Source organism: Dama dama, chromosome 23 (genome assembly GCF_033118175.1).
Source record: "Dama dama isolate Ldn47 chromosome 23, ASM3311817v1, whole genome shotgun sequence".
NCBI lineage: Eukaryota > Metazoa > Chordata > Mammalia > Artiodactyla > Cervidae > Dama > Dama dama.
In genome coordinates this window covers 74,996,991-75,023,382 of record NC_083703.1, presented here as the reverse complement: position 1 = coordinate 75,023,382, position 26,392 = coordinate 74,996,991, and the positions used below count along the sequence as shown (strand labels likewise).

General features: G+C 57.1%; 2 protein-coding genes across 3 annotated transcripts in view; both read left to right on the top strand.

The window, feature by feature from the left end:
• ELMO2 (engulfment and cell motility 2) overlaps positions 1-13,832 on the top strand; it is a 38,802-nt gene extending 24,970 nt beyond the window's left edge. Inside the window, exons 10-21 of the mRNA XM_061127406.1 lie at positions 304-354; positions 4,577-4,699; positions 5,023-5,157; positions 5,740-5,844; positions 5,929-6,037; positions 6,372-6,508; positions 7,561-7,724; positions 7,839-7,951; positions 8,129-8,236; positions 9,007-9,089; positions 11,102-11,179; positions 12,318-13,832. Coding sequence (XP_060983389.1) covers positions 304-354; positions 4,577-4,699; positions 5,023-5,157; positions 5,740-5,844; positions 5,929-6,037; positions 6,372-6,508; positions 7,561-7,724; positions 7,839-7,951; positions 8,129-8,236; positions 9,007-9,089; positions 11,102-11,179; positions 12,318-12,518 — 1,407 coding nt within the window. The 3' untranslated portion in view covers positions 12,519-13,832. The remainder of the gene's footprint in view (positions 1-303; positions 355-4,576; positions 4,700-5,022; positions 5,158-5,739; positions 5,845-5,928; positions 6,038-6,371; positions 6,509-7,560; positions 7,725-7,838; positions 7,952-8,128; positions 8,237-9,006; positions 9,090-11,101; positions 11,180-12,317) is intronic.
• Positions 13,833-15,368: 1,536 nt separating this feature from the next.
• Positions 15,369-25,563, top strand: SLC35C2 (solute carrier family 35 member C2). 2 transcript variants are annotated; one of them, XM_061127405.1, is made up of 10 exons: positions 15,369-15,428; positions 17,857-18,218; positions 18,539-18,689; positions 19,485-19,548; positions 20,058-20,130; positions 20,662-20,830; positions 20,916-20,999; positions 23,264-23,439; positions 24,556-24,685; positions 25,015-25,563. In XM_061127405.1, exons 2-10 carry the CDS (start codon positions 18,099-18,101, stop codon positions 25,143-25,145), a joined length of 1,098 nt encoding a protein of 365 aa, XP_060983388.1. In that variant the 5' UTR covers positions 15,369-15,428; positions 17,857-18,098; the 3' UTR covers positions 25,146-25,563. The 2 variants fall into 2 exon arrangements, with proteins under 2 accessions (XP_060983388.1, XP_060983387.1); XM_061127404.1 differs by lacking the exon at positions 15,369-15,428 and adding an exon at positions 17,317-17,466.
• Positions 25,564-26,392: the final 829 nt, after the last annotated feature.

The following is a 26,392-nucleotide window of genomic DNA, read 5'->3' as shown; positions in this document are numbered from 1 at the left end:
TAACGTCTCGTCCTAAAGCAGTCTTTGTCCCTCTCTGAAGATGACTCAGTTGATTGTGCCATTGAGAAGGGAAGCCCTGTTTGCCTTCATTTGTACTCTGAAAAGAAAATGTGTAGGAATTTTTCAGAGTATAAAATACATAGTTGAAGGTCTGTGAATTTTTACCCCATGTGCCCACTTTTCATTTGAAAAGAAGAAAAAAATCAAGGGAAATAGCCTAAGAGCTGTGACATCCCTTCCTTTGGATTGTTGTCACAACTGCAAGCCTGCCACCGGCTCATGTTTGCCTCTTCTTCTCAACAGGACATGGCCAACGCATTTGCACAGAAGCACCTTCGGTCTATAATCCTCAATGTAAGTTCCCAGACAAGCTGTATTTTGTTACTGTTACTGTTTTGTTACAGTTAACTGCAACGATTATTGTTTTTTAAAAAGTTATTTATTTATTTTTGGCTGTGTTGGGTCTTTGCGGCGGGGGCTTGTGGCGAGCGGGGGCTTCTCTCTAGCTGCGGTGTGCAGGTGCGTCCTTGCAGTGGCTTCCCTAGGCGTGGACACCGGCTCTAGGGTGTTTGGGCTTCAGTAGCTGCAGCACGTGAGCTCAGTGGTTGTGGCTCCCTGGGTCTAGAGCACAGGCCCGATAGCTGTTCCGCAGCACGTGGGGTCCTCCCAGATCAGGGACCGAACCTGTGTCTCCTGCATTGGCAGGTGGATTCTTTACTACCAAGCCACCAGGGAAGCCCCTACGATTTTTGTAGTTGTACTATTATTAGTGAAATGACTATGGAGCAAGGTGGGCACTCAGGAAACTTACTGGTAGGTACTTAACCCTTCCTCAGTTGGAAAGCTGTGTTTTGTGATCCTGTAAGCAGGGTTGTCTCGAGGAGGCTGGCCCACAGGGAACTGCAGAGCCTCCAGAGAGGTCCTTAGCCAGCTAATACTGGCTGGCTGTTTGTTGCCAACTGTTTTGTCCCACAACTCCAAAAAAAGTGTATCCAGAAGGACTGTGTTAAAACAGACACAGAAAGAGCAGTTCATTCAACTGACACCAGTCATAACCCCGAGTTGTGTGGGGCCGTGGGAGGGATGCCCGGCCTGTGGGTTCCAGGGGAGGACCCGGCAGTCCTGCCGTGAAGGAGGGGTGTAGGAGGCTCTAGGTGAGGCTGGGAATATGCGAGCAGTCCAATCAGAAGAGGAATTCCTGCGTGGGGAAGGGGGATGCCCAGGAGCAGTGAGTGGTCCTGTAAGGGGTGGAGCAAGGATTTGTGATCGGCTGGTGAGCTGTGCTTAGTCGCTCAGTCGTGTCCAACTCTCTGCGACCCCACAGGCTGTAGCTTTCCAGGCTCCTCTGTCCACGGGATTCTCCAGGCAAGAACACTGGAGTGGGTTGCCATGCCCTCCTCCAGCGGATCTTCCTGACCCAGGGATCAAACCCAGGTCTTCCGCATTGCAGGCGGATTATTTACCATCTGAGCCACCAGGGAAGCCCATGACCAGCTGGTGAGGTAGCAGAGAGGACCTTGGTTTTCTTTTTCAAAAAGCAATTGAGGGTCTTTAATCAAGATCTTGAAATAACCCGGCTGTCTTTTAGAAAGATCACACTGCAAGGTCTGTGTTTTCTGAGGGGCGGTGGTGGGGAGAGAGCTGAGGCAGGCAGTTAGGGCAGAGGCAGAGAGCCAAGGAGCTTGGTTAAAAGGAGGCCATTGTATCGGTTGTCAAAAACAAGGCAAAACTGGGAGACTGCAGTGAAGGAAACAAAATGAGAAATCAAAGAGTCAAGTGTGAAACCTTCAGAATTCTGAACATGAACTTTGGAGTCGTCTGCCACTCCCCGACCCCCCCCCCCCCCCCCCCATTAACCGGTCCTTGATCTTGAGCAATCTGCTTACCTTCTGTGGGCTTCGATTTGCTCACCCGGATGTGGGGACCGATGAGCTAATGTACACACTCAGGACTTAGCGCTCGGTGAGCGCTCTGCTCACAGGGGCAGTTCCTTCACCGTGAACGAGACGCATGGAGGGGGGACGATTCAAGACGTCCCGGTGGGCGCCTGAGAAGTGGGTCAGCTGCTGTGAACAGGCAGAGCCGGACGCCACCCGCAGAACCAGCCCCCGCTCAGAGCCCCCCTGCCAGCGCGGCAGGATGGACAGGCGCAGACGCCGCTGCCCCCGCCTGCCGCACGGGGGCCCGTCCACGTGCCGGGCAGCTGTCAGGCGCCGTCCTCTGCGTGTGTGGGAGTGGGTGCCCTCCCGAGAGAATTTGAATGAATTCCGGGGCTCGTCCTTTACCTCAGTGGGTTTAGAATTTCAGCTTGTTCCTGGACAAACCTGGCGAACAAGCAAGGCTTCCGTCCACTAGAGAAGACAGTTCGGCATCAGGACTCGGGACCCAAACGGTCCGCTCAGGAAAGGTTAATGCGCGCTCACTTCCGTCTGGATTTAGCGGAGTCGAGTCAGAGAGCGGAGGCCTCGTGCTTGACAGTCGAATGAGACTCCATCAGACTGGAGCTGTCCCTCCTTAAGCCTCCGAGGGCTGGAGTCACCACCCTCCCCCCGCTCCGACGTGCCTCAGTGTGAGGAAGGGGGATTATAGTGAATGAAAGCCAGGCTCTCCTCAGAGTGGCTTTGTGACATGGAGCGAGGCGAGGAGGGAGGAACGGGGGCAGACAGGTAGGGAGAAACCAGGGTGGCAGCGGGACCCGGAGAAAGGAAGAGACTCGGGCCGAAGCGGAGGGGCCCGAAGCGGCCAAGGCGGGGGAGAGGGGCTGGTGGGGGCGGACCGTGGAAAGGAAGCTGGAGAGACAGACGGACAGGCCCACGGCGGAGGCGGCCGAAGAGGGCTGGGCTGGGAGGTGAGGGCGGAGCGTGCGCACCGCGGGCCAGGCAGGGGCAGCGCAGGGCCCGCGCCACGGGCGGCTGTGGGGCGCTCGAGATGCGCCCGGTGCGCCTGGAGAACTGGACTTGTCGTTCTGGACAGTTTCAGTTTAATTCCAGTGCCCACCTGTGGCTTGTGGAGCCTGTGATGGGCCTTGCAGTCCAGGGAAAGGAAGAGAAAGGAAGAGCTCTGGAGTCGCAGGTGGGGAGAGGAAGCCTAGGGCAGTGCTGGCCAGTGGGAATACAATGCGAGCCACTGGTTTCATCATCAGTGTTCTAGTAGCAGCGTCAAAAAAGGGAGGAAAATTAATTTTTTTTTAATAGAGTACATAGGGAAAATTAATTTTGATAACAGACTACATTTAACCCCGTATTACATGATTATTGCATGTAATCAATAGAAAAATGATTAAGGAGATATTTTACATTTTTTTTTACACCAACACTCTGATATCCAGTGTGCAGTTTACATTCTCAGCATATCTCGGTCTGGACCAGCCACATTTCCAGTGTTCAGCAGACACGGTTGGCCAGTGGCTACCAGATTGGACTGCACAGATCTGAAGAGAGTGTGCAAGCTCTGGAGAAGGACTGATCTAGAGTGAGGGAGCGCTAGAGTACTTTAGACACAGCAGAACTTTCTGCGAATGGACATGTTCCACACCAGCTCTGTCGCTGGACGGTAGCCACCAGCCGCAGGTGCCTCCTGAGCTGAAAATGAGGCCAGTGCCTCAGCTTCAAGTGAGGCCTCGTAACTTGAGTTAATTCTAACTGACTGAGAGGCACGTGGCCACATACGACAGGGGCTCGCATGCTGGCCAGCACAGCTCTCGAGACGAGCTGGACGGAGGAAGAGAACGCGAAAGGGACAGGCGGTGGTACGTGTGGGGAACCAGGCGGGAGTTTCATTTGATGAGAGAAGACCAACGCGCCGGGGCCTCCGGATGGCGGGTGAGGCGGAGGGAGCATGGCGTGCAGGGAGCACGTGGCAAAGGGCAGGAGGCCACCGCGGGCGGGAGATGGGGTGGGCCGGCGTGGTCAGCCCGGAGGACAGCGGGGCGAGTAGGGCAGGGCAGAGATGCAGCGTGGGTGGCGGAGGAGGCCTGAGGGGATGGGGCAAGCGGGTGTCGGGAGGAGGCGGTGAGCTCCGGGCAGGGGGGGATAGTCAGAGAAGAGGGACTGGGGTAGCGGCACAGGGAGGGGGCCGTACCCAGAGTGAGCAGGAGGAAGGGGAGGCAGAAGGGGTGAGTGGGGGCCCTACAGGGAGCATTAGATGCCCCCCGCCTTTGTGTACATGTCTCAAGACAACTGAAAGGATCTTTTCAAAACCTCTCTCCTCGATGAGGCCATCCTGAACATTTTCCTAAGAAAAGCGTGCCATCCAGTTCTGCCAGTGACTCTTGAGACACACTCTCTGTTGTTGGGATCAACTGGAATGAGGCCCAGCCACCCACCTCCCACATCATAACCTTACCCTTTGTCCTACTTCCCTGCCCAGGGCCGGGCAGAAAAAAAGACGGTGCCCTTGGGGCTTGCAGTGCATCAGCGCTGCCCGAGTCAGGCCCGTTCATATCCCCCCCTTCTGGAGTGTGCAGGCGCTCTGGGGGGAGGAAACCCTGTCCCCTGCCCAGCGCTGTCTCTTTCACCAGCGTGGATGCGACCCTCCAGCAGAAATCACTTCAACCCTCTGCTCTTGTTCTTTCCAGCATGTGATCCGAGGGAACCGCCCAATCAAAACCGAGATGGCCCATCAGCTGTATGTCTTGCAAGTCCTGACCTTTAACCTTCTGGAAGAGAGGATGATGACCAAGATGGACCCCAACGACCAGGTAGGCTGCCAGTGGGACCGGGCTCTCCCAGCTGGCATCGTGTGCCTTGTGACCTGGTGCCCTCCGCCCTGTGTTTGGAGCACTTGCTGAGTGCCAGGAACTGTGCTTCGTTGTGTCTGCAGAAACGGTTTTGTCAGCTCTGTGCCTCACCGCGATCCCTTCCTGCTGGTGATCCTGGGCCAAGCCCATCTGTGTCCTTCTGTGTGATGCCTCCTCAGGGATTGATCGGGGCCAGGGTTCTGCCCGCAAAAGCTCGACCCACTCTTTTCCTTGCTTCCTTTGATCAGCTGACTCATCTGCTGACAGTCTGTTTCACCTCCCAGGCTCAAAGAGACATTATATTTGAACTGAGGAGGATTGCATTTGATGCAGAGTCTGACCCCAGCAACGCCCCTGGGAGTGGGACTGAGAAACGCAAAGCCATGTACACCAAGGACTACAAAATGCTGGGGTTCACTGTAAGTTTCCCAGAGCACTAACACTGTAGACCTTCTCCCCTGACAGGGAGTGAGAGGCCCCCCCCCAGACAGAACCCTGACAGCCCTCCCTCGTAACATCTCGTAACGTCGGGAGCCCCGGAACCGGAGACGCTGAGAAGCTCGAGGGCCCTCGACACTTGGTCCACTTTGGCCGTGGCAGGTTCACAAGTTTATGTGCAACATTTGGCCCCTTGAAACAAACCCATCTGCAGGAGGGCCCAGGAAGTGGGCCAGATGAGTGGAGAGGGGACCGCTCATCAAAGCAGCTGGTTCCATGAAAAGCTGGAGTGTGTATTGTGATAGGAGACAGCTTGAGGATGGAGTTAATTAAATACTTACTGGGCATCTACTCAGCAACCAGCAGTATTCTAGGCCCTGGGGATGCCAGACAAGTCAGCCACAGTCCAGTGGCCAGGAGCCCAAGCCCTTGTAGTAGAGATGGCATGTGACAGGGGCTTCAGCAGGGGCAGGCGTAGTGCAGGGGTGACCGGACGTCCCCCCAAGTGAGCCCCCACACGGGGAGACCGTCACGTCTCAAGTCAGGTGTCTTTCTTTCCCCAGAACCACATCAACCCCGCGATGGACTTCACCCAGACTCCGCCCGGGATGCTGGCCTTGGACAACATGCTGTACTTGGCGAAATTCCACCAGGACACCTACATCCGGGTAAAGGCTGGGGCCAGCTGCCCCCCGCGGACGCCCCGTCGTTGCCTCCCCTCTCCCTCCCTCACGCCCTCTCCTCCCCTGCAGATCGTCCTGGAGAACAGTAGCCGAGAAGACAAGCACGAGTGCCCCTTTGGCCGCAGCGCGATCGAGCTCACCAAGATGCTATGTGAGATCCTGCAGGTCGGGGAACTGCGTAAGTACGCGGCTCCTCGCACGCCTGTTCCCTGGGCTCAGGAGCCCAGTGAGACCCGAGGGTGCGGCGTTAGGCATCCGTGTGACTGGACAGCCTTCTTGGGCTTTTTTTTTTTTAATCACTGAGTGGGCTGTAACCCGTCTACCCTTGTTTATTACCGGAGTCGTGGCCGTGGCTTGTTTGAGCTGATGATTTGAGAACGTTTGGCAGCTTCACCACCACCCACTTACCCTCCCAGTCCTGAGTCTGATTCTGTTCCTCCAGACTGCAAAGGAGCCCAGGCTTCTGGACACGGGCTCCCAGCGTCATCCTTTGCCCTCTTCTCCTTCCACAGCGAACGAGGGACGCAACGACTACCACCCGATGTTCTTCACCCACGACCGCGCGTTCGAGGAGCTCTTTGGCATCTGCATCCAGCTGCTGAACAAGACCTGGAAGGAGATGAGGGCGACAGCCGAGGACTTCAACAAGGTCAGGGTCGCAGAGCTCCGAGGCCTGGGCAAGGCCGCCCTAGGGCAGCTGGCCCAAGCCTGGCCATCCCTGAGCTGGAAGACGGCGTGGTTGGCAGCGCTGAGTCACAGGACAGAGGCGTTGAGAGCGTCAGCGCCCCTGGAACCCTGAGCAGGGGTCTCCCCGCTGGACCGCTGTTCCGCCCGATGGACCAGTACCAGCCCCTCCCGCCTTCCTTTGGGGACAGCAGGGGTGACAGAGCACACAGGCTGCGCAGGCACCGCGGCGGTGTTAGAGGTCCGAGCGACCAGAGTGAGTTCACGTCAGGGCTGCTTAGCAGTAGGAGCACTCCTCGATGCTTTCTGAGTGCCTGCCTCTCTGACGGCACTGCCAGGCCCTCAAAAGCTGGTCATCTAGGAGCTGGCTCTTTTGAAGCTGCTCACCTCACTGTAAAAACTTTGTAAAATATAAAGAAGGGGAACATCTAACTCCCCTGCCCAGTGACCACAATCCTGATTATGTTTCCCTCTAGTATTTTTTTTTTCTGTGTATTTTTCCTTCATTGGTAGGGAGCTGATGGGACGTACAGATGGTGTCCTGCTTTCTACTGTAGCTGTTATTCTAAGGGAACTAACAGGTATTTTGCACTCACACCAGTGGGCCAGGCATGGTGCATCCAGAGATTGGGGGTCTCCTATTCCTCGTGGCGGCCTCCATCGAAGATGTGTCTTCCTTTCTCTCACTCTAAAGACCAGTAGGTGGGGCCTGAGGGTGTTGAGTGAGTTGCTCGAGGAACAGATTAAAGTGCACAGTCAAGCCTTAAACCCCTGTCTCTCTGGTCCAGCCACCTCCTCTCATTCTCCCCCACTGTTGACGTGTTGAGAGGTACAAGAAATGAAGTGTTTGTCAGCATCGCGGTCCTCCGTAACCGTCTAAGGCAGTATGCCTTGAGAGCCAGTGTTCTTCCTCGCCCAGCAGATGCCCGTGGTGCCTGCTCTGCCCAGGACCCGGAGGGCAGAGCCCGGGGTCCGTTTCCCGGGGCTGTGCTGAGGCCGCGCCTCCTCCTCTCTCAGGTCATGCAAGTGGTCCGAGAGCAGATCACTCGAGCTTTGCCCTCCAAACCCAACTCTCTGGACCAGTTCAAGAGCAAACTGCGGAGCCTGAGCTATTCCGAGATCCTGCGGCTGCGCCAGTCGGAGAGGATGAGTCAGGATGACTTCCAGTCCCCGCCGATCGTGTAAGTGCCCGGACGGGGGCGGTGCTGGGGGTGCTGCCAGCACCTTCCCTTCCCCACCCCCCCACACCCCCAGTCCCCGTGACCTCCCCTGATTCAGGTGCTCGTCCACCCCAGGGAGCTGAGGGAGAAGATCCAGCCCGAGATCCTGGAGCTGATCAAGCAGCAGCGACTGAACCGGCTCTGTGAGGGGAGCAGCTTCCGGAAGATTGGGAACCGCCGGAGGCAAGGTGACCTGAGGGCGCATTCCCCGGGCGTCCATCCCTCCTGCCTGGCGCCGCCACTCGCGGGCCTGCGGCGTCCCTGGGGGGAGCGGGCAGGGAGCGAGTCCTCTCTTGGCCCCTTGGATGCCCTGGCCTTTCCTAGAACTGTCCTCGTTCACCTGCCTGGCTTCCCGTGTGTTCCAGAGCGTTTCTGGTACTGCCGCTTGGCCCTGAACCACAAAGTCCTGCACTACGGGGACTTGGATGACAACCCTCAAGGGGAGGTGACGTTTGAATCCCTGCAGGAGAAGAGTAAGTTCAGGTCCCCATTGGGCTGTCGTGTAGCCGGACTCCCTGTCAGCAGATCTGAGTTCTGCTTCTGGCTGCTCCAAACTGGTTATCTGGCCTCAGGCCCGTTATTTCATCTGAACCTGTTTCCCGGGTGGTCAGTGGTTATCTCTACCGGGCTGACGTCAAGGAGCTGTTTGGAGATTCAGTAAGATCACAGATAGGAAAGGGTTTTGCAGATTGGAAAGGATGATGCAATTCTGAGTTGAAAGGCAGTGGTTAAGAGCAGAAGCTCTGAAGCGTGACTGCCTGGATTCAGATCCTGGCTTTGCTGTTAATTCTAATTAATTACAAGTTATTTCTCCTCTCTGCCTTAGATTCTTCTGTAAAACGGGAATGATAGCCACACTGCCCCCCTCAGAGGATTGAATGAGTTCTATCTGTGAAGCACTTAGAACGGTGGCTGGCAGGGAGGAAGAGTGATCATTAGTTGCCGGTCGCTGTGGCCAGCGTTGTCATCCTTGTTACTGTGAAGTGGAAGTGAGGTGTCTGAGGCCCTGTTCCTTCGGGAGACCATGCAGAGGTCCGGCACTGACCCCAGTTAGATTTGACCCAGCCCCGCAGGCCAGGGTCCAGGCCACGGGGCCACAGAGGAGGGAATGACGTAGGCCGCCCTCCCTGAGCTCACAGCCCTGTGGGGCCGGGGGCTAGGGCGTCCCTTTCAGCACTAGGTTGGATGTAGGGACCAACCTATAGCATAAAGCTTCCGGAAACTGATTCTCTTCGTTTTTCAGTTCCTGTGGCAGACATTAAGGCCATTGTCACTGGGAAGGATTGTCCCCACATGAAAGAGAAAAGTGCTCTAAAACAGAACAAGGTGAGTGGAGAAGCGGCCCTGGGTCTGAGCTGCTGTCCAAGTGATCCTGGGCATAGTCAGTGGTGTCTGCTTTCTGGATGCATGGCCTCCCATTCTCTCTCTTTAAACTGACCCTGAATGTTTTATTAAGAACAATCTGAACAGACACCAAAATAGAAAGAACCCTCATATAGGCCTTGCCCAGCCTCATCCAGCATGGCAGTGTCCACGTCCTCTTGTCCCTCTTCACTTATTACTTCGAAGAAAATCTCAAGTGTTATTTCATTTTACCTGTAAACATTTAGATTGTATTTCTGAATTATAAGGACTCTGTTTAACATAATCACAATACCGTTTTCACATCTAAAAGGAGATAAAAAGTTGTTATTTAGAATCAAATATTCCACTGATACTTGATTTTTCCACTAACTGTCTTAAAAAATCCCACTTTCTCCACATAAAAATACATAAATGTGTATAAGCGTTTACACGCACATACTCACACACTCAAACCCAGTTTGTCTGCAAATCAGGGTCCAGACAGGGTTTGCGCATTGTGATGGGGCTTCCCTAGTGGCTCAGCGGTAAAGAATCTTCCCGCGATGCAGAAGACGTGGGTTTGATCCCTGGATCGGGAAGATCCCCTGGAGGAGCAAATGGCAACAAAGTCCAATATTCTTACCTGGAAAATTCCATGGACAGAGGAGCTTGGTGGGCTACCATCCATGGGGTCACAAAGACTAAGACGTGACCGAGTGTGCGAGAGATGCAGACGCACATTGTGATTAGTCTTTTAAGGTTTTTTTAATTCTTAAAAAAAAATGTTTTTAATTTAAATAATTTTATTTGTTTATTATTTATTTGTGGGATCTTAGTTCCCTGACCAGGGATTGAACCCAGGCCCTCAGTGGTGAAAACACAAGAGTCCTGACCACGGGACTGCCAGAGAATTCCCTCTTTTAATTTCTTGATTCATAAGTTCCCCCTCCATCTTTTTCTCCCTCTCTCTTTGCAGTTCATTAGTTGAGGAAACCGGGTTGCTTGTTTGGTAGTTTTCCAGAGTCTAAAATCTGCTGATTGTCTCCCCACGGTGTAGTTGAGTCTTTTCCTCTGTCCCAGATCTGTAATTGGTAGCGAGACCTGGAGGCTTGATCCAGTCCAGGCCTGACCTTTTTTATTGTGGCCAAACTCCTTCCTAGATGCTATCATATTCTATCAAGAGGCACATAATGTCTCTCTCTTTGTGATGTTGGCAGACTCTGGACGCTCAGTGCCTTGTTTCATTAGTACATTAAGGTTTGCAAACTAGTGATATTCCAGTGCAGTCATCCCTTTTCATGTATTAACTGAACTACTTCTCTAAAGAGAAACTTGCCGTCATTGACTGTGGTTTCCCAGTGGTACAGTTTATATAAGAAGGGAGGCTAAACGCTTGATTCTTCCCTTTTAAGTACCTACTTTTAAAACAAGGAGTTAGGTCTCTGGTATCGTCCAACAGTGACTTATTTTGTGCATGTGTTTTGTTTTTTAGTATTATTATAAACTCATGGATTTAAGCCTGTTATATTTCTTTCATTACAGTTGTGTTGTTGATGCTCAAGTTGTTCCATCTGTGGCCACAATTTGTTTTTGTTGTGGTGGGTTTTTTTAAAACTGTTAAGACTTTCAGTTTAATTACCCATATATATATATATATATATATATATATATATATATATATATTTGAGATAATACAGAGTCATGGACTCTGACATTCAAAGGTTCAGAGTATTGAGAAATGAGTTCTCTATAACCTTAAAAGTATCGTCACATCCCAGACATGACTTGGGTGGGGAGTGGGTGAGTGAAGGTTGATGACTGCGGGCCTCACCTCCGGCCCCACTAGTGCACGGGCCCGAGGACCTTGATGCCGTCACATCTGAACAGGCGCATTTGGTGATGGTGCCAAACTGCCAGGACTCTGGCCAAGGTCTCGGTGTGTGGAGCTCAGGCCATTACATTGCTCCAGATAACTGGAACCCTTTCTCCTTTAGGAGGTGCTGGAATTGGCTTTCTCCATTCTGTACGACCCTGATGAGACCTTAAACTTCATTGCACCTAATAAGTACGAGGTGAGCGATGTGGCCCTGTCTTGGACAGCTGAGCCTTCTCTGTGACTCTGCAGCTGGAGGGGAGGAGTGGGCAGAACAGGCACGTCTTTCTAAAGGCAGGGGCCTCCAGAGTGTCTTGAAGACTGTGACACCAAAGATCTGCCATGCCGGGGGTCCTTCCAGCAGCAGTAGGTTGTCTTTAGAAGGACAAGGTCCACTAGGGGTAACTTATTTGCCTGGAACTAGGAAAAGTCTCCTCTTTGCAGTTTCTGCATGGCCACCCACCCAAGAGAACCTGACCAATCCTTCCTCCTTGGGTTTCTGGGGCACATGTTGTAGTGCATCTGACCTGGGCTTTGAAGCCAGGTGGATCTTGCGCTCCTGACATGGGGCCTGCAGTTTCATCTGTAGCACCAGAAGATGCTAGATATTAAAGAGCAACTGTGGTTAACAGCATACGTGTCTGGTGAGCTCTGGGAGCCACTGGAGGGAACTGGAGGGTGGGGCTTCTGGAAGAGGAGACCCTAAGGCAGGGGGCCTGAGCTGCCAGTGGAGTTTATTGGGAAGAAATGAAGAACTTGCAGGTGGGAGACAGGTGAGCAAAGGTATGAAAAAGATGGAACAAGAGGAATTAGGGAGGAATGGGTTGAGAATTCTCTGTTGTTTCCTCTTATCCTGAAACCCTCAAGTTCAGCTTTTCTAGTACTTATTTTTAACATTTATTGACTTTTTTAAAAATTGACTTTTCTTGAAAAAAAGTTGATTTTTACAGGGATTCCTTTCCTGCCTTTTTCACCGGATATGTCTTTCCTTCCCAGTATTCCAGATTTGGGGGCATCTCAGGTAGCTGATGTCCCTGTTTTTAGATCCCATTTTGCTGTTTTCCTTAATAGTATTTTTTTTTAAATCACACTTCATATTAGGGAGTTTAAATGTAAATCCCTTATAAAAATCAAAAGGTCTTTTGAGCAAGTGACCTCCCAGCAAGCACCTCCCAGCAAGCATCTCCCAGCTTACCTTCGCCATTATTTCGGATCGGTCCTGCCTGTCCTGCAGGGGGCCCAAAGAGTCTCTCTGAGCCCTCTCAGCAAAGGGACCTCAGCAGGCCCTCCCACTGACCAGGGGCCCCCAGGTGACATTTGCAACTTGCTCCCCACAGTACTGCATCTGGATCGATGGCCTCAGTGCCCTCCTTGGGAAGGACATGTCCAGCGAGCTGACCAAGAGTGACCTGGACACCCTGCTGAGCATGGAGATGAAGCTGCGGCTGCTGGACCTGGAGAACATCCAGATCCCCGAGGCCCCGCCGCCGGTGCCCAAGGAGCCCAGCAGCTACGACTTCGTCTACCACTACGGCTGAGCCTGGAGCCGGAGCAGACAGTACCCTGCAAGGGACTTGGGGCCCAGGAGGAACACTCGCAGTCTGGTGCCTTGTCTTTGCTTGTACAGAATCCGTAGTGACCGTGGGGGCCAGTCAGTGCCAGTCACACCTCAGACTCACCTCGGGCCACCCCGAGCCTCCTCTCGGTCCCCATCCACTCCGAGTCGTGAAGGCGGGGTGCTCTGCCCTCGCCATCACCGTGGAGCCTGGGGACGGGCCATGAGGGACGAATAGCAGACACCCTTGCCTTCCAGGCCAAGAAACTGCTCCTGGAGCCAGAGTCAACCACAGCCACTCACCTTTTCTCCCTGAGCCTGCTCACCGGTCGCCCGGATCCCCCAAGGGGGCAAGAGCTGGCCCAGGAAAGGCTGCCCGCAGAGGACAGACATGTTGGGTGGTTTGAGAGCCTCAAGTGACCCGGGCCTGTGTCTCAGATCTACGTGGAAGCCTCGGCCTTTGCTCAGTAGATGCCTTGCCCTTGCTTTTGCCGTCTTCGTGAGGGCTCACCCGGCCTTGCCCGGGGCCAACGTGCTGCTGCTGCTGCTGCTCTGACGTCTCTGGTCTCCAGGGCCACCAGGTCCTCTTGCCCACTCATTTGCCTGGGCAGAGGGACATGGCTCCGTGCAAGCTCGCAGTCTCTCATCCTGGCAAGTCAGAGCCATGCAGACTGAGTCCCACCCTCTTAGCCTCGAGGCAGAGCCGAGAGGAGGCCTGGGCCTAGACTGTGGTGCGGTCACTGGAGTCCACTCCTCTCCCCTCCACATTTATATCATGTCCTTGCTTGGGGAGAAAACTCCCACCTAACCTGAACAGCCGCCCTTCCAGTTTGCACTCCTTCGGCCTTCCCGGCCTCGGGAGGTTTGCCTCCCCTGCCCTCCTCCCCCAGCGCTGTGGTCTCTGCCATTGGCCATGATTTCAGGGAGCCGGCTGGGGCCCGCAGAGGCCCCGGCTGTGCCCATGAGGCTTCCCTGGTGCTGCAGCACTCGTAAACCACACGCACGGGCACCGTGGCTTTCAGTATTGGTAGCCTAGCATGGTGGGGACTGCCCAGTGAAGAGTGTACTGTATATTTTCTTTACTATAGGCCATACTTCTACAGACATGTATATATATTTATATAAGATCTACCTATCCTAGGGTGGAATGTTGGAGGGAAAATAAAATGGGAGGCCAAAAAAAAAAAACACAAACCAAAAGTCAACACTTGCAATTGCAAGCCAAGATTGTAACCTGAGAGTGGCCAGGAGCTTCCTGTCAGTAACCATGTTTTCAATAAATACTCTTTCATGTACACACCGGTTCCCACTAACAGCTGTTTGTACTGGCTCCCTGCCCCGGGGAGCTTTCACCTTGACAAGCCTTCATTTCATTGTGTCTGGGAGATGCTGGAGAGCTCCAGCTGGAGTCCTCAGCCACCTTCCCAGAGCCGCCGCCGCCTCTTCAGCCACTCTGCCCCACCACACGTGGGACTGCACACACACACAGACTCTCCCGCCGGGACAAAGTGCTTTCTGCTCGGGCCTGCCAGGTACAGCCCTGAGGACATGGCCTCCCTCTTCTCCCTGCCAGGGACACAACCAGGAAACAGCTCGAGTACTTGTGCCTTACAAGGAAGACATGTTCTTCACCCTGTGTGCTGCCGGTGCTCGGTGCCCAGCCTGCCAGCTGGTGTTCCATACTGTCCTCCAAACCCCAGCCTTGGTAGCCCGGAGGCTTGAATGAGGGCCGTGATGAAACAGATACTTCATCTTGCTTCTGTGGAAGAAGTGGGTGAGGACAAGTGCTTTCAAAAGGCACAGAAAGTGTATGCAGCCTTGACTGAATAAAGCCAAGAGCCTCGGTGCCATTGTAGGTGTTGGTGTAAGTGCTGAATGAACGAATGCCGGGTGATGCCAGCTGGCGGGGGCAGGGCAGCAGTGGTTTGCATGAAGAACTGCTCACACTCTGGCCTTGAGCCTTCTGTTCCGAGAGGCCAGGGAGCCCAGCTGGGTCACTTGCAAGGACTCCTGTTTGCATCCAGCCTGTGAGCCATCCAGGAGGGGCTGGAGAGGGAGAGCAAAAAGTTCCAAACTGAACCCCGCTATGTACCCTAGCCGCTTCTGGCCTCCAAATGGTTCTCTCTCTCGGCATGGTCTTAATGCTTTCCCTGAATTCTGAAAAGTGGGTAAGATCTCAACTCCCCAGTTGGCATTTTGGGGCCTACCACAACCTGCCTTTTGCCTACTTTTCTAACGCATGGTTTTTGTCAACTTCGTGTAAACAAGTGGGCTCCTAGCCAGACTCCAGCCTTCTCCTCGCCTTCTTATTTCTCCTGCCTGGGATGTTCTCTGCTTACTCAAGTTCCTGAAGTTGAGACCATGCTCATAAAATTTTCAGGCACTCAAAATGTTTCACCAATGTTTACTATTTATTCCCTCCCACGGATCTTCTACGTCCTGAAACCTGATACCTCCGACATCACTCCCTAGCTGGCTTGAGCTCCCATAGGAAAAAGCCCAGGAGAGATCCAAGTGTTTCCATGGTTGCCCAGCACTGGGTTGGAATAAGGTAAATACTTAAATTTGTAAGTAGGTGACCTTTTCCTGGCTGCCAGTGGTGCGCAGGGCTCTTGCAGCAGGCACCTTGGTTGACCAGGACCTTGGTTGATCACAGGAAACACAACCAAGGGGGATGCTCAGGCCGGGCTCCTGGGGAGCCAAGGCGCGCAGCATGCGGTTTCACAGACCGCAAGGGAGGACCAGTCCCCGCCCCCGCCCCGGCCCCGCCCCCGGCCCCGCCCCCGACCCGCCCCCGCCCCCAGCGGCTTCCGGCAGAAGCGCCCCCCAGTGGCGGCGGTCGGCCTTGCACTTCCGGCAGGAGGATCCGGGCCTGCAGCGCCGGCTGGGAGAGGTGAGTGGGCGCGCGGCGGGCCTTCCGCGCGCTCCCGGGGTTGGAGGGGCTCCCGGGCGGGGCTGCGAGCGGGGTCCAGGCTCGGCGCCGCGCGCCGCGGCCGCGGGGCCGCCGGGGTCCTCCTCCTCTCGGGCCTCGGTATCGCGGTCGTGGAGGGGCACGGGCTCCGCGCTCGCTCCCCGCGGCGTGACCCAGGCGGGCATCACGCGGACCGGGCCCTGCAGTTGGAGAGGCCGCATCCCGCCGTGGGGTGGTTGTCGGGGGTGGGTGGTAAACACGTGGACAAACAAGGAAACGTCAGGTAGTGGGAGGTGCCACCAGGATTAGACGCCCCCCTCCCCACACCCCTACCCCGACCCAGGCCCCAAGATGTTCAGCCGAGCAAGGATCTGCGACCGCGAATACAAAGGACACAGGCCTGATGTGTTGGACGAGTGGCCAGGGGCCAGCGTGGCGGATAGAGGGTGGGGAGGGGAAGATGAGGTTGCAGAAGCGGGCAGAGGATGGCAGGCCTTCCCCTCGGGTCTGCTGAGGAGTTGGGATTAACCCTGTGAGGGCCTGGTCTGCTTTCTGTGCCCAGGCCACCTCTAAGGCTGGATGGCGGCCTCCAGACTGTAGGAGGAATTGGAAGCAGGGACACCAGTGAGGAGCCTCGTTAACTTTCGAAAAGGTGCTCCCTGTGGGATGGGGTCCTCATGGGGACTTCCCAAAGGTGGCGGGCCTGGGCTGGCTCCTTGAAAGAAGGACAGGATTTGAACAGTGGAGGGAGCGCGTGCATGGCAGTGTTGGGCGGAAACCAGTCCAGAAGCAAGAAGATGCAAGAAGTCGATTCCCAGCAGGGTGCAGATTGCCCTGGTGTGGGGGGTGTGGGGCACGTGAACCATGGAGAGGGAATGCCTAGTGCCAGCAGGCCCGGTTGCCTGTGGGACTTAGCAGTCAGTCTCAAGGAGGAGCGGTTTTGCACCTCCCCCCACCACCACCCGCCCCGGCCCTGCCACGTTAACAGTTGGCAACGTCTGGAGACATTTTTGGTCATCCCAACTTGCAGGGAAGAGATGCTTCAGACCCCTAGTGCACAACGACCAGGGATGCAGCTAAACATCCTCCCATGCACAGACAGGGTTTCTCCCAGCAAAGAATTATCTGGCCCCAAATAGCACTAATGCCACAGTTGGGAAGCCTTGGTATAGAGGAAGGAGCGTGGGCCTGGAGTTCTGTCAGAGGTGGGTTTGGTGCCCGCATGCTTCACTCTCTGGCCATGTGAAGGAGTCTGACGCGGGGAGCACAGGTTTCCAGAATTTCCCGAAGAGAACCACAGCCTCGGGTGTCCTTTGGGCCAGGCCTTGTGCCAGCTCCCACAAGGGGGAGGGGACATGGTAAGCCAGGTTCCAGAGTACAGAACTGAGTGCTTTCCTTTCAGAAAGGACTGGGGGTGGGGGAGGTAAGATATGTGTGATAGGAAGGCTTCCAGAAGGAGGTGGTATTTCAGCAGGCAGGAGCATGGGGAAGGAGAGACACATGGATGGGGCCGCAGGTGGGTCACACTGGACCCGGGTCTGCCTGGTCTCTCCCCCACCCCAGCCTGCACGCTCTGGACGCTCATTAGGCTTGGCTGGATTGATAAGGAGGCAGGGCTTGGTTTCACTGCTTTTCTTTGGCTGAGACTTGAAGGCAGGCACCGCCTTTTTGGAAGTGGTTGTTAGAGGCTAAGGCACAGGAGGCATTAGTTTTCTGGTTCATTTTCAACGCCTCCAAGACCAGATCATCCCCCGAAAATCACGTGCCCTCTCTCATCGAACCACATAGGGAATACAGGGTGCCAGGTGGCCATAAGCTGTCGTGAACACCACGCCTCCTGTGTGCTTGCGGCTCACCGCCTGATGACGGGGCACACGGCCGGCTCTCAGGCCTGGCACACGAGTGATGACGGAGGAGTAGGGGAGCAGCCGTGTCTTGGGGGGCCCGTGGGGGCAGCGCTCCCCCGGGAAGAGCCACCTGAGCTGATGATCAGTAGGACCCACGGAGGAAGGAATGCAGGGTGTGCAGAGCGTTCGGCTCCCTGGGGCAGCAGGGAAGAGCCCTGCGTGTCTGGGGAGAGGAAGGCCCTGGGTGAGACAGGGCACCCAGAGCCCCGCCACGGGGCAGGCCTCCTTAGCCAGGGGAGGGTCTTGGTCTTGCTGTGAGAGCCCTGGCAGCTGCTGAAGGGCTGCAGCTGCTCTGACATGATCACATTTGCATTTTTAAAAGGTCAGTTTGGTGCTAATTCATGGAAAAGAGCTCGGGGTGACAGGAGAATGGAGGTGACAGGTTGCGGGGAGTCCCGCGGCCCGGTCAACCCCTGCTCCCTGCAGGCCAGGGCCGGGGTGGCTGCGTCAGGTCACCCAGCCCCTGCCCCCACCAACTGGCGCGACCCTTTTCCTCTTTCTAGTCTCAACCCTGGGGTCCGGCGAGCCGCATCTGCCACTGATCATGGAGAGGGTCGGCCTGGGCCACCAGCCCCGAAGGTGAGGACAAGAGGACGGCACCTGGGGCTCCGTGGAGGATTCCAGATCATGGAAACGGCAGCCAGGAGGTGTGCTTGCTAAAAGTCGCCGGCCCAGCCCCGACCCGCCCTTCCTGCGGGGCATCTTCCCGAGAGGTGGTTGCCGCCCCCACCGGCCAGCGTCCCGGATGGGGAGGTGCGCCCCCGACGTGGCCTTCGTGTGGAGGGCGGTGCTGACCCTGGGGCTGGTGCTGCTCTACTACTGCTTCTCCATCGGCATCACCTTCTACAACAAGTGGCTGACCAAGGTGCGCGGGGGGCCGTGGCGCCCCCTAATATTTAGCAGCAGGGAGGCACGGGCTTCAGCCAGCCAGCCTGGGAGCCCGCCCACACCCATGGTGGGACAGGGCCTCGCCGGGGAGTCCCCTGAAATACCGGGATGGAGGGGCATCAGAAAAGGGGGAGACTGGGGAGTGAGCCGGGCAAACTTGGGTGTCAGAGGGCCCCTCAAACACTGCAGAGCCCCCAGAGGCCCCTGAACCTGCAGCCAGGCCAGCAGGGAGGTGGGGGGCCGGGGGCCAGGGTGGACGCTCACGGAGGTACCCCGCTCTGTGCTTGGGCTCCCCAGAGCTTCCACTTCCCCCTCTTCATGACGATGCTGCACTTGGCCGTGATCTTCCTGTTCTCCGCCCTGTCCAGGGCCCTGGTTCAGTGCTCCAGCCACAGGGCCCGCGTGGTGCTGAGCTGGCCCGACTACCTCAGAAGAGTGGCTCCCACAGGTGCGCGCCTGCCTGCGGGCTGGAGGGAGGGGGCCGCTCAGAGGGGAAGGAAGGCGGGAAGCTGAGCCCGTCCGGGGTCCCTCCTCTCCTCGTCCTCCCCCCACCCTGCTGCTGCCTCGTCTCCTGGGGGGGATGCGGTGGCTCAGCCTTCCCCACCCTTGAACATGTGCATCACGGCCTGGAGACAGTGGTCAGAGGGCGCATCACGGCCGGCCCTGCGCCCGGCACGGGAGCCCACGGAGCCCAGGGGAGGGCGCCAGCTGGGGGCCGCGCGGGAAGGCTTCCGGGCGCGGGGGACTGGGGGCTGAGACCTGGCTGGGGCGCGGGTCCCCTCAGAGGGGAGGCTCCCGTGTGCCCAGGAGAGGCTTGGTGCGTGGGCAGGTCTGCGAGGGAACTGAAAGTGTCTCCGGAAGCTGAGGACTCGGCTTCGTAGCCGGGAGAGGAAGCGGAACTGAGAAGGCAGCGGCTCAGATCCTGGAGGACCAAGTCCTGGGGGCGGGGGTGGGGGACAGTGTGGTTCATCCCGAGGGAGGCGGGAGCCAGTCTGCAGGGTTTCCAGTAGTGGGTCCTCAAGATCCGATGAACACCCGCTCCCTCATGGTAGGGGCGCGGCGTTCCTAATATCCAACAAGTGGGAAGTTAGACAGTGGACTGTTGGCCTAATGCTGGAGCAGCCGCCTCCCGTTTAGCGGGGTGGGGCCAGGAGTTAACCCTTCAGTTGCTGGGTGGAAAAGACAGCTCCAGAAGGGCTCCTGCCGGGGCGGGGTGTCCCATGGGTGCCCTGTGTCTCCGCAGCACTGGCCACAGCGCTGGATGTGGGCCTGTCCAACTGGAGCTTCCTCTACATCACCGTCTCGCTGTGAGTCCCGGGCCGCTCTGGCCGTCTGTCCAGCAGGTGGGGGCGGGGGGCGGGGGCTGCACCTCCCTGCCAGGCCCCCCCTGCCAGTGGGGAAGGGGGCACGGAGGGCAGAGGGAGCAGCTATCGCGTATCTCAGATTCTGCGCTTCAGCGAGCCCCGTGAGGCTGCCCCCTCTTTCTCCATTTCTCTCTTCCCTCCTTAGTCCTGATCTCCACTAAACAGCAGGTAAATCACAGGACTCGGGAAGCTCAGTTATTTTTTCCCCTGGTGATAATCAGAGGCCTCCGAGTCAGAGATTCCTTCCGACTAAAGGTCGAGTGTCAACCCAGAAGACTCGGCTGCCTTCCTTTGGTCTTTCGTATCCCGAGGGGCCTGCAGCCCTCAGGGAAGTCAGGGGGTCTCCCCTGGTCTCCTCCCACCCCCTGGTGGTGCCGCGTGGGCTCCTTTCCTGGCAGTGAGTCGGCGTTGCCGGCTCCAGCAGCGCGTCACGGGGACTTCTGCCCTTGCAGGTACACGATGACCAAGTCCTCAGCCGTCCTCTTCATCCTCATCTTCTCTCTGATCTTCAAGCTGGAGGAGCTGGTGAGGCCCCAGCTTTCCTCACGTCCCGCCAGCCCCCACCGATGCTAAGAATAGAAAGAGGGAGCTGTGCGGTGGCTTGTCCCTGCCTGTGACCAAGGAGGCGGGCCCAGCTCAGTGGCACTCCGTCCCTGGGGACAGATCCGGGGCACTGCTGGAGAAGATTTAGGAACCGGTGTGGCAGGCGCGGTGACCGCAGGAGACGGGGTTCAAGGACATGGGGCTGGGGCAGTGGGTCCCGGGGGCTCCCCCTGTGCAGCTGGACCCCTTCGTTTGCTGGGTCCAGGGGGGCAGTGGGGCCACGTGGGGCCCTCGGACCGCTGTGGGACAGCACTACCGCCATGAGTCAGGGTCTGGGGTCCGTGCCAGCGGGGTGTCAGCTCTGGTAACCCCGAGGGGAAGGGACCAACCAGGACCCCAGGGTGGGGCAGGTAGAAGGATGCCTTGTCCCAGGGGCAGCCAAGATGGTCAGTGACCCCCAGACTCCCAAGTGTGATGAACTTGAGACCCGCCTCTCCCCACCTCTGCTTTCAGCGCGCGGCGCTAGTCTTGGTGGTCCTGCTCATCGCCGGGGGCCTCTTCATGTTCACCTACAAGTCCACGCAGTTCAACATTGAGGGCTTCGCCTTGGTGCTGGGCGCCTCGTTCATAGGCGGCATTCGCTGGACCCTCACGCAGATGCTCCTGCAGAAGGCGGAACTTGGTGAGCAAGGGCCTGGGCCGCCAGGCAGGGTGGAGGCGGGCCGGGCCGAGCCGGGCACGATGGCTCACCCATGTCACTTGTGCAGGACTCCAGAATCCCATCGACACCATGTTCCACCTGCAGCCACTCATGTTCCTGGGGCTCTTCCCTCTCTTTGCCGTGTTTGAAGGTACGTGGGGTCATCCACCTCGGGGGACCTCGGCACAGAGCTCTGATCTCTGCTCGGAGCCCAGCACTGTGGTCGCTGCGGAGGTTCCAGAGATCAGTGATGGTGGTCCCGACCCTGGCAGTGCCTGGTTTGGGGGCTGGCCAGACCCTTAAACCAAGGGACTAGAATCTCGCAGGATAAATGCCACTGAGAAATCACATGTAAAACACACCAGGCAATAATGATGGTGAATGCACCCAGCCCTAAGGTATGCTAGGGCTGTTCTGATGCTTTTAAACATATTAATTCCTTTAATACTCCCCCAAAACCCCATGTGCCAGTACTAGGACTGCTTCATCTTGCTGATTAAAGAAACTGCGGCAGAGAGAAGTCAAGATAGCCTTGCCCAAGGTCCCGTAGTTCATATACAAGCCAGCCCCTGGCTCTGGAGTCCCTCTCCTAACCACAATGCCCTCTTTCTCTTAGTTTAGAGCACAGAGTCATGAGTGATTCCAGAACGGCGGGGCAGAAAGGCAGATTGAGGCTTCCCAGACAGTGAATTTTTGGAGAATGAATGGGATTTTGACCCCCCTGATGGGGGCAGGCACCCCCGGAACTGGGAACAAGAGGTTCAGACATGGAGAGGTGTGTGGGATTGGCCTTGGCTGTTTCTCAGTCAGGCAGGCAGCAGGGGAGCGAGGAAGGGGTGGGTGTGCATTTCCTTCCCCCCTTCCCCCCTCCCCTCCCAGGGAGGAGTTAGAAGGATGTGTCTAGCCTAGGCTAGGCCAGGGCAGGGGGTGTGGGGGAGGGCACCATGTTCCTCTCCCTGAGGCTTTGAAATTGGTCTTCATCCCCTGTCTGTTTATCCTTCCTCCCAGAGTCCCCTCTGTTCTCAGGGTCATTACAGAGAATTCTGTCCCACATCCATTTAAGTTTCAAGCAGTGAAGCATCTCAAACCTCTCGGAGAAGATTATTCTGCAGCCCCGTTGTCCAGGAAACTTGTGTTCTGCAACCTCTTTTTTTTTTCCCCCTTTTAAAATCTCTCTCCATCCCTTCCTTATGCCCCTCACCAAGCACCACACTCTACCTCCCTTCCCGGGTGTTTACACCATTTCCCCATCTCTGCAAACCCTCACCTGAGAGCCCCTGGTAGTCATCACTTAGCAAAGCTGCATGGATTTAGCTTCTTTAATCTTTTCTGGTAAATTAATCCCCCAAGCGCCTTCATTACTTATGTTGCTCTTCCCCGAATTCCCTTCAATTTGCCAACGCCTTTGCAGTGCTGCCGAGCCTAGCGCCAGACGAGATGTCCTGCGTCGGAAGGCTGTGTGCCCAGGGGGCTCTGATATTCTGCATCTCCTTGGTGCTTCCCTCCAGAACCCTCACAGGGCTCAGCCAGCCTCCTGCTCCCACGAGTGTCCATTTGCCATTCTGGGGCTCACCTTCCCACCGGCTTCTACCCTCCAGGAGCCTTTCCTATTCTCTCGGGTGGGCAGTGCTGGAGGGCCAAGGTCTTCCAAAAGTCTGGGCACACCTTGGTGTGTCGAGGCCTGTGTGGGTGTCTCTGGAACAAGGGGCCGTGGTTTTGTCGTGTCTTTGAACGTGTGTGTGTTTACTTTTTGAGAACTGTTCAGCAAACTATACTGTCCAGTCTAGTCCCTGTCGTTTTGTCAGTGGGGAAATGGTGGTCCAGAAAAGGGCACATGTCTCGGCCAAACCCCACAGCTCTGTAGTGAAATGGAGGTTTGTGTGGATGGAGTTTTGTCCCTGGACCCACCTGAAGTGGAGGGCCTCCTCCAGTGGCCCCGGGCACTGACAGTTCTCATGTAGCAGGTGCCCCATCTCTCTTTGGCCCATGAGGTCTCACAGCTGCCAAAGCCACAGGAAGTCACCCCCCATCCCCCGCCACCTCCTCCCCAGAGACGGGTGGTACATGGGGTGTGAAGGAGCAAGGCGCTTCCACCCGATGCCCTGTGATACCAGCCCCCAGCTCTAGTCCAGAGGCTCAGAAGCCTCCATCACTCCCTGTTAGGATCCCCAGCTTGTATCACCCCCGGGCTCCCTGGCAGCTGGCCCTGCTTCCGGTTTCCCCAAGTCCCCGGCCATCTGCGTGGGATTCTCTGACGCCTCCTATCCCAGAACTCGGGGCCTCAGGCAGGCGACAGGTGCAGGGAGGGTGGGGTGCAGCCGTGGCAAATGACACCCGACAGCTGGGTGGGGTGAGGCCGCCCAGGCAGGCACACCCAGGACGTGGCGCCCCGCTCTCTCCCCCTGTTGCTTCCAGGTCTCCATTTGTCCACATCTGAGAAAATCTTCCGTTTCCAGGACACAGGGCTGCTTCTGCGGGTGCTCGGGAGCCTCTTCCTTGGCGGGATTCTCGCCTTTGGTTTGGGCTTCTCTGAGTTCCTCCTGGTCTCCAGGACCTCCAGCCTCACTCTCTCCATCGCCGGCATTTTTAAGGTACAGTCTTGGAGGCCACCACAGTCCTGTCTTAGAGGGGAGTTCCTCTCCGATGGGTGTCCTAGCTCCTGCTTCCCAGAGCCCTGCAGGGAAGAGATGGAAGTGCCTGTCTCACCTGGCAGCCTGTCCATCATCACCACGGCCCGGAGTGGGGGCGGGGGTGGGGGCAGCCCTGCTTCACACACCGGGAAACAGACATGAAGAGCTGCCCTCACCCAGGGATTATACAGCTAGCAGGCGGCTGAGCTGACTCCACTAGGCCTGGGACGTGTTTACATCTTACCAAGAAAGCCAACTTTGGTCATTAGGCAGCAGCCTGGAGTCAGGATTGAGAAGCCCCCAGTCAGACTCATCAGCATAGGGTTCTGTGCGTGGCAGTGATTGATTGACAGTGTCTGCCAGGAGCACAGTGAGGGATGGTTCTATCACGAGGGCCCTGTGGCTGCTGATCCTGCCTTTACTGCTGTCTAGGAGCCCCTAGCCGTCTCCTTGCATCACTTCTCCCCTTCCTCCCCCCATCATCACTCACTGCTTCCTGCTCGGGGCCGTGGACAGGCAGACCCTGATCCTGGAGCACTGTTCCCTGAAACCAGCCGGACAGGGCTCCCCCAGGGTCTCGCCCACCCAGTGATGATGTGTGAGCTGTGTTTCTCAGGATGAGTCATCTGATCAGTGCCCTTTGCACCCAGTGCTTACGAAGAACCCCGTGACCAGTGTGACTGCACCCCACCCCCGCCCCAGCAGCAGAGGCGCTCCGTGCACAGGTGGTTCTGGAAGGGCAGCTGTCCTTCCTGCCTGTGGACGTGGCCGCGGACTCGCTACCCTGTGTCCCCAACCTGGATTCGGTCTGCCTCTTCCAGTCCAGACAGAATTCTGTGAAAAGCAGCTCCCCTCTGCCCACAGTAACACAGAGCAGGGGAGGCCTCAGGCTGGCCCCGAGCTCAGGGAGGCTTCCCGCTTTGTGCTGCAGGGAGTTTGGGCAGGTCTGGCTCTCCCCTGCAGTGTGACGGCGCTGTCCCCCCCCACCCCCTCTTCCTTGCCAAGGATCTCCACACACACACACCCTCCCCGCCCCCCGGCCCTGAGCACGCCCCCTTCCTGCCTCTCTTCCTGCAGGAAGTCTGCACTTTGCTGTTGGCAGCGCATCTGCTGGGCGACCAGATCAGCCTCCTGAACTGGCTGGGCTTTGCCCTCTGCCTCTCGGGAATATCTCTGCACATCGCCCTCAAAGCCCTGCACGCCAGAGGTACCCGGAGCCCCCTTTCAGAGTTCTGTCTTCTGATGACCCTCTCCCCCTGGATTTCTCCTTTACCCATCCCTGCCGGGAGGAGGCAAGTGGCTCTCGACTCTGCCAGGGCATTTGCAGTCCGGTCTGCTCAGTTCAGCTGCCCCATGTCCTGGCCATTCCTCTGATTTAGGGAGTTTGCCTGGTGATTCGGCCACCGCCGCTCTGAGAAGTCACGGGGGTCATCTCCAGGGAGCGGGTGGGGGCCTGGGTCCCTCGGCAGGCTCTCCCGTCAGGCCGGGGCAGACAGACCCTTGCTGGGTGTGTGACGTGGCTGTCTCTGTCCCCAGGCGACGGCGCCCCTAAGCCCCTGAAAGGGCTGGGCTCCAACCCCGACCTGGAGCTGCTGCTCCGGAGCGGCCAGCTGGAGGACGAGGACAACGAGGAGGAGGAATACTTCGTGGCCCAGGGGCAGCAGTGAGCAGCCAGGGGGCCAGTCGGCGGCTCGGGAACCTGGGTGGTTCCTCCCGGCCGCCAGGCAGCAGCGGGCCCGGCGTCTCCCGGGCCGGGCCTCGGAGGGCATGCGACCGGTGGTGGGGCCGGGGCAGAAAACTGGTGCACCAGGTGGGCATCAGGCCAGCCTCGGGCCTGGCCGGAGCAGGGGCCCAGCGGCACTGGTGTCGCGGCAGGAGCAGGGGGCTGTCTCAGCCACTTGGGCTCTGAGAGCCAGGATGGTGGTTTTAGAGAGAAGACAGGTTTCTGGGGGCCTGGGCTTGAACTGCAGTGCAGTTAGGGATGGGAGATGGGGACGCTGGGGCCCCCGTCACCTGGAGAAGAGTGTCCTTTCTGCGAAAGCAGACCTATTTATAGCTTGGAAATAAAGGGTTTCCGGTCCACTGGCCACCTTGTGTTACCTGGAGGTGTGGGGGCCGGGGCCCGGCCTCTCCCCCTCCGCCTCCGTCAGCAGACTCGCCCTACTCCAGGCCGCCCGGGTCTCTCGTCTCTTGGGGCCCTGCCGCACCCGCAGGCAGCAAAGAACAGGTACTGAGTTTCACATTCTGGGGACTCCAGTGTTTTCACAGCCTGATTTGAATATTGACTCGTCATTCACTGTGTGACCTTAAGCAGATTACCTAACCTCTCTGAACCGCAGTCTTTTCGTCTGGGGAATGGGGATGATGGTTTTCTGGGAGTTGTTCTGAGGACTGAGTCAATGTTGGTAGCAGATCAAACGTTATCTACGCGCATATTCTGAAAGACCTTTGACAACCATGGGGCTAAGACTAAGTGAGCAGGCGTGCTAAAATTCACGGCCCGCGCTGTGTGTCTATGTGTGTGTCTGCGGACATGTATGGAAGGGTTATGGGCCTTTGGGACCTGGGCCTTAGGCCCACCTGCCCTGGACAGGTCCCGCCTGCCCACCAGTCTGCAGTTTTCTTTATAAAATAGGGAGGAAGGAGATGAGATGCGGCCTCTCCTCTGCATGGCTGCCCTCCCTGGGAGCGGGCAGGTGGGTGGTCCTTGGGGCCCCAGTGCGCCCAGCACTCACAGCAGATGGCGCCACCGCACCAGGCTTCGGCTCCCCGCCCATGTCCAAACCCAGGCAGAGTCCTGGGAGGAGGACCCGCCCTGGTGCCTCCAGGTAGAGGGACTTGTTAGGAGTTGGTCTAATCAGATCAGAGCCACGACAGCCCTGCCCATCATGCCCAGGAGAACGTTAATATTTTA

Bases quoted from the DNA above. Each gene is read 5' to 3' on its own strand.
- SLC35C2 (XM_061127405.1), top strand. From the start codon at position 18,099: ATGGGGAGGTGCGCCCCCGACGTGGCCTTCGTGTGGAGGGCGGTGCTG. The intron at 20,131-20,661 runs GTGAGGCCCCAG...CTCTGCTTTCAG, and splicing joins TCTTCAAGCTGGAGGAGCTG to CGCGCGGCGCTAGTCTTGGT. The intron at 23,440-24,555 runs GTACAGTCTTGG...CTCTTCCTGCAG, and splicing joins CCATCGCCGGCATTTTTAAG to GAAGTCTGCACTTTGCTGTT.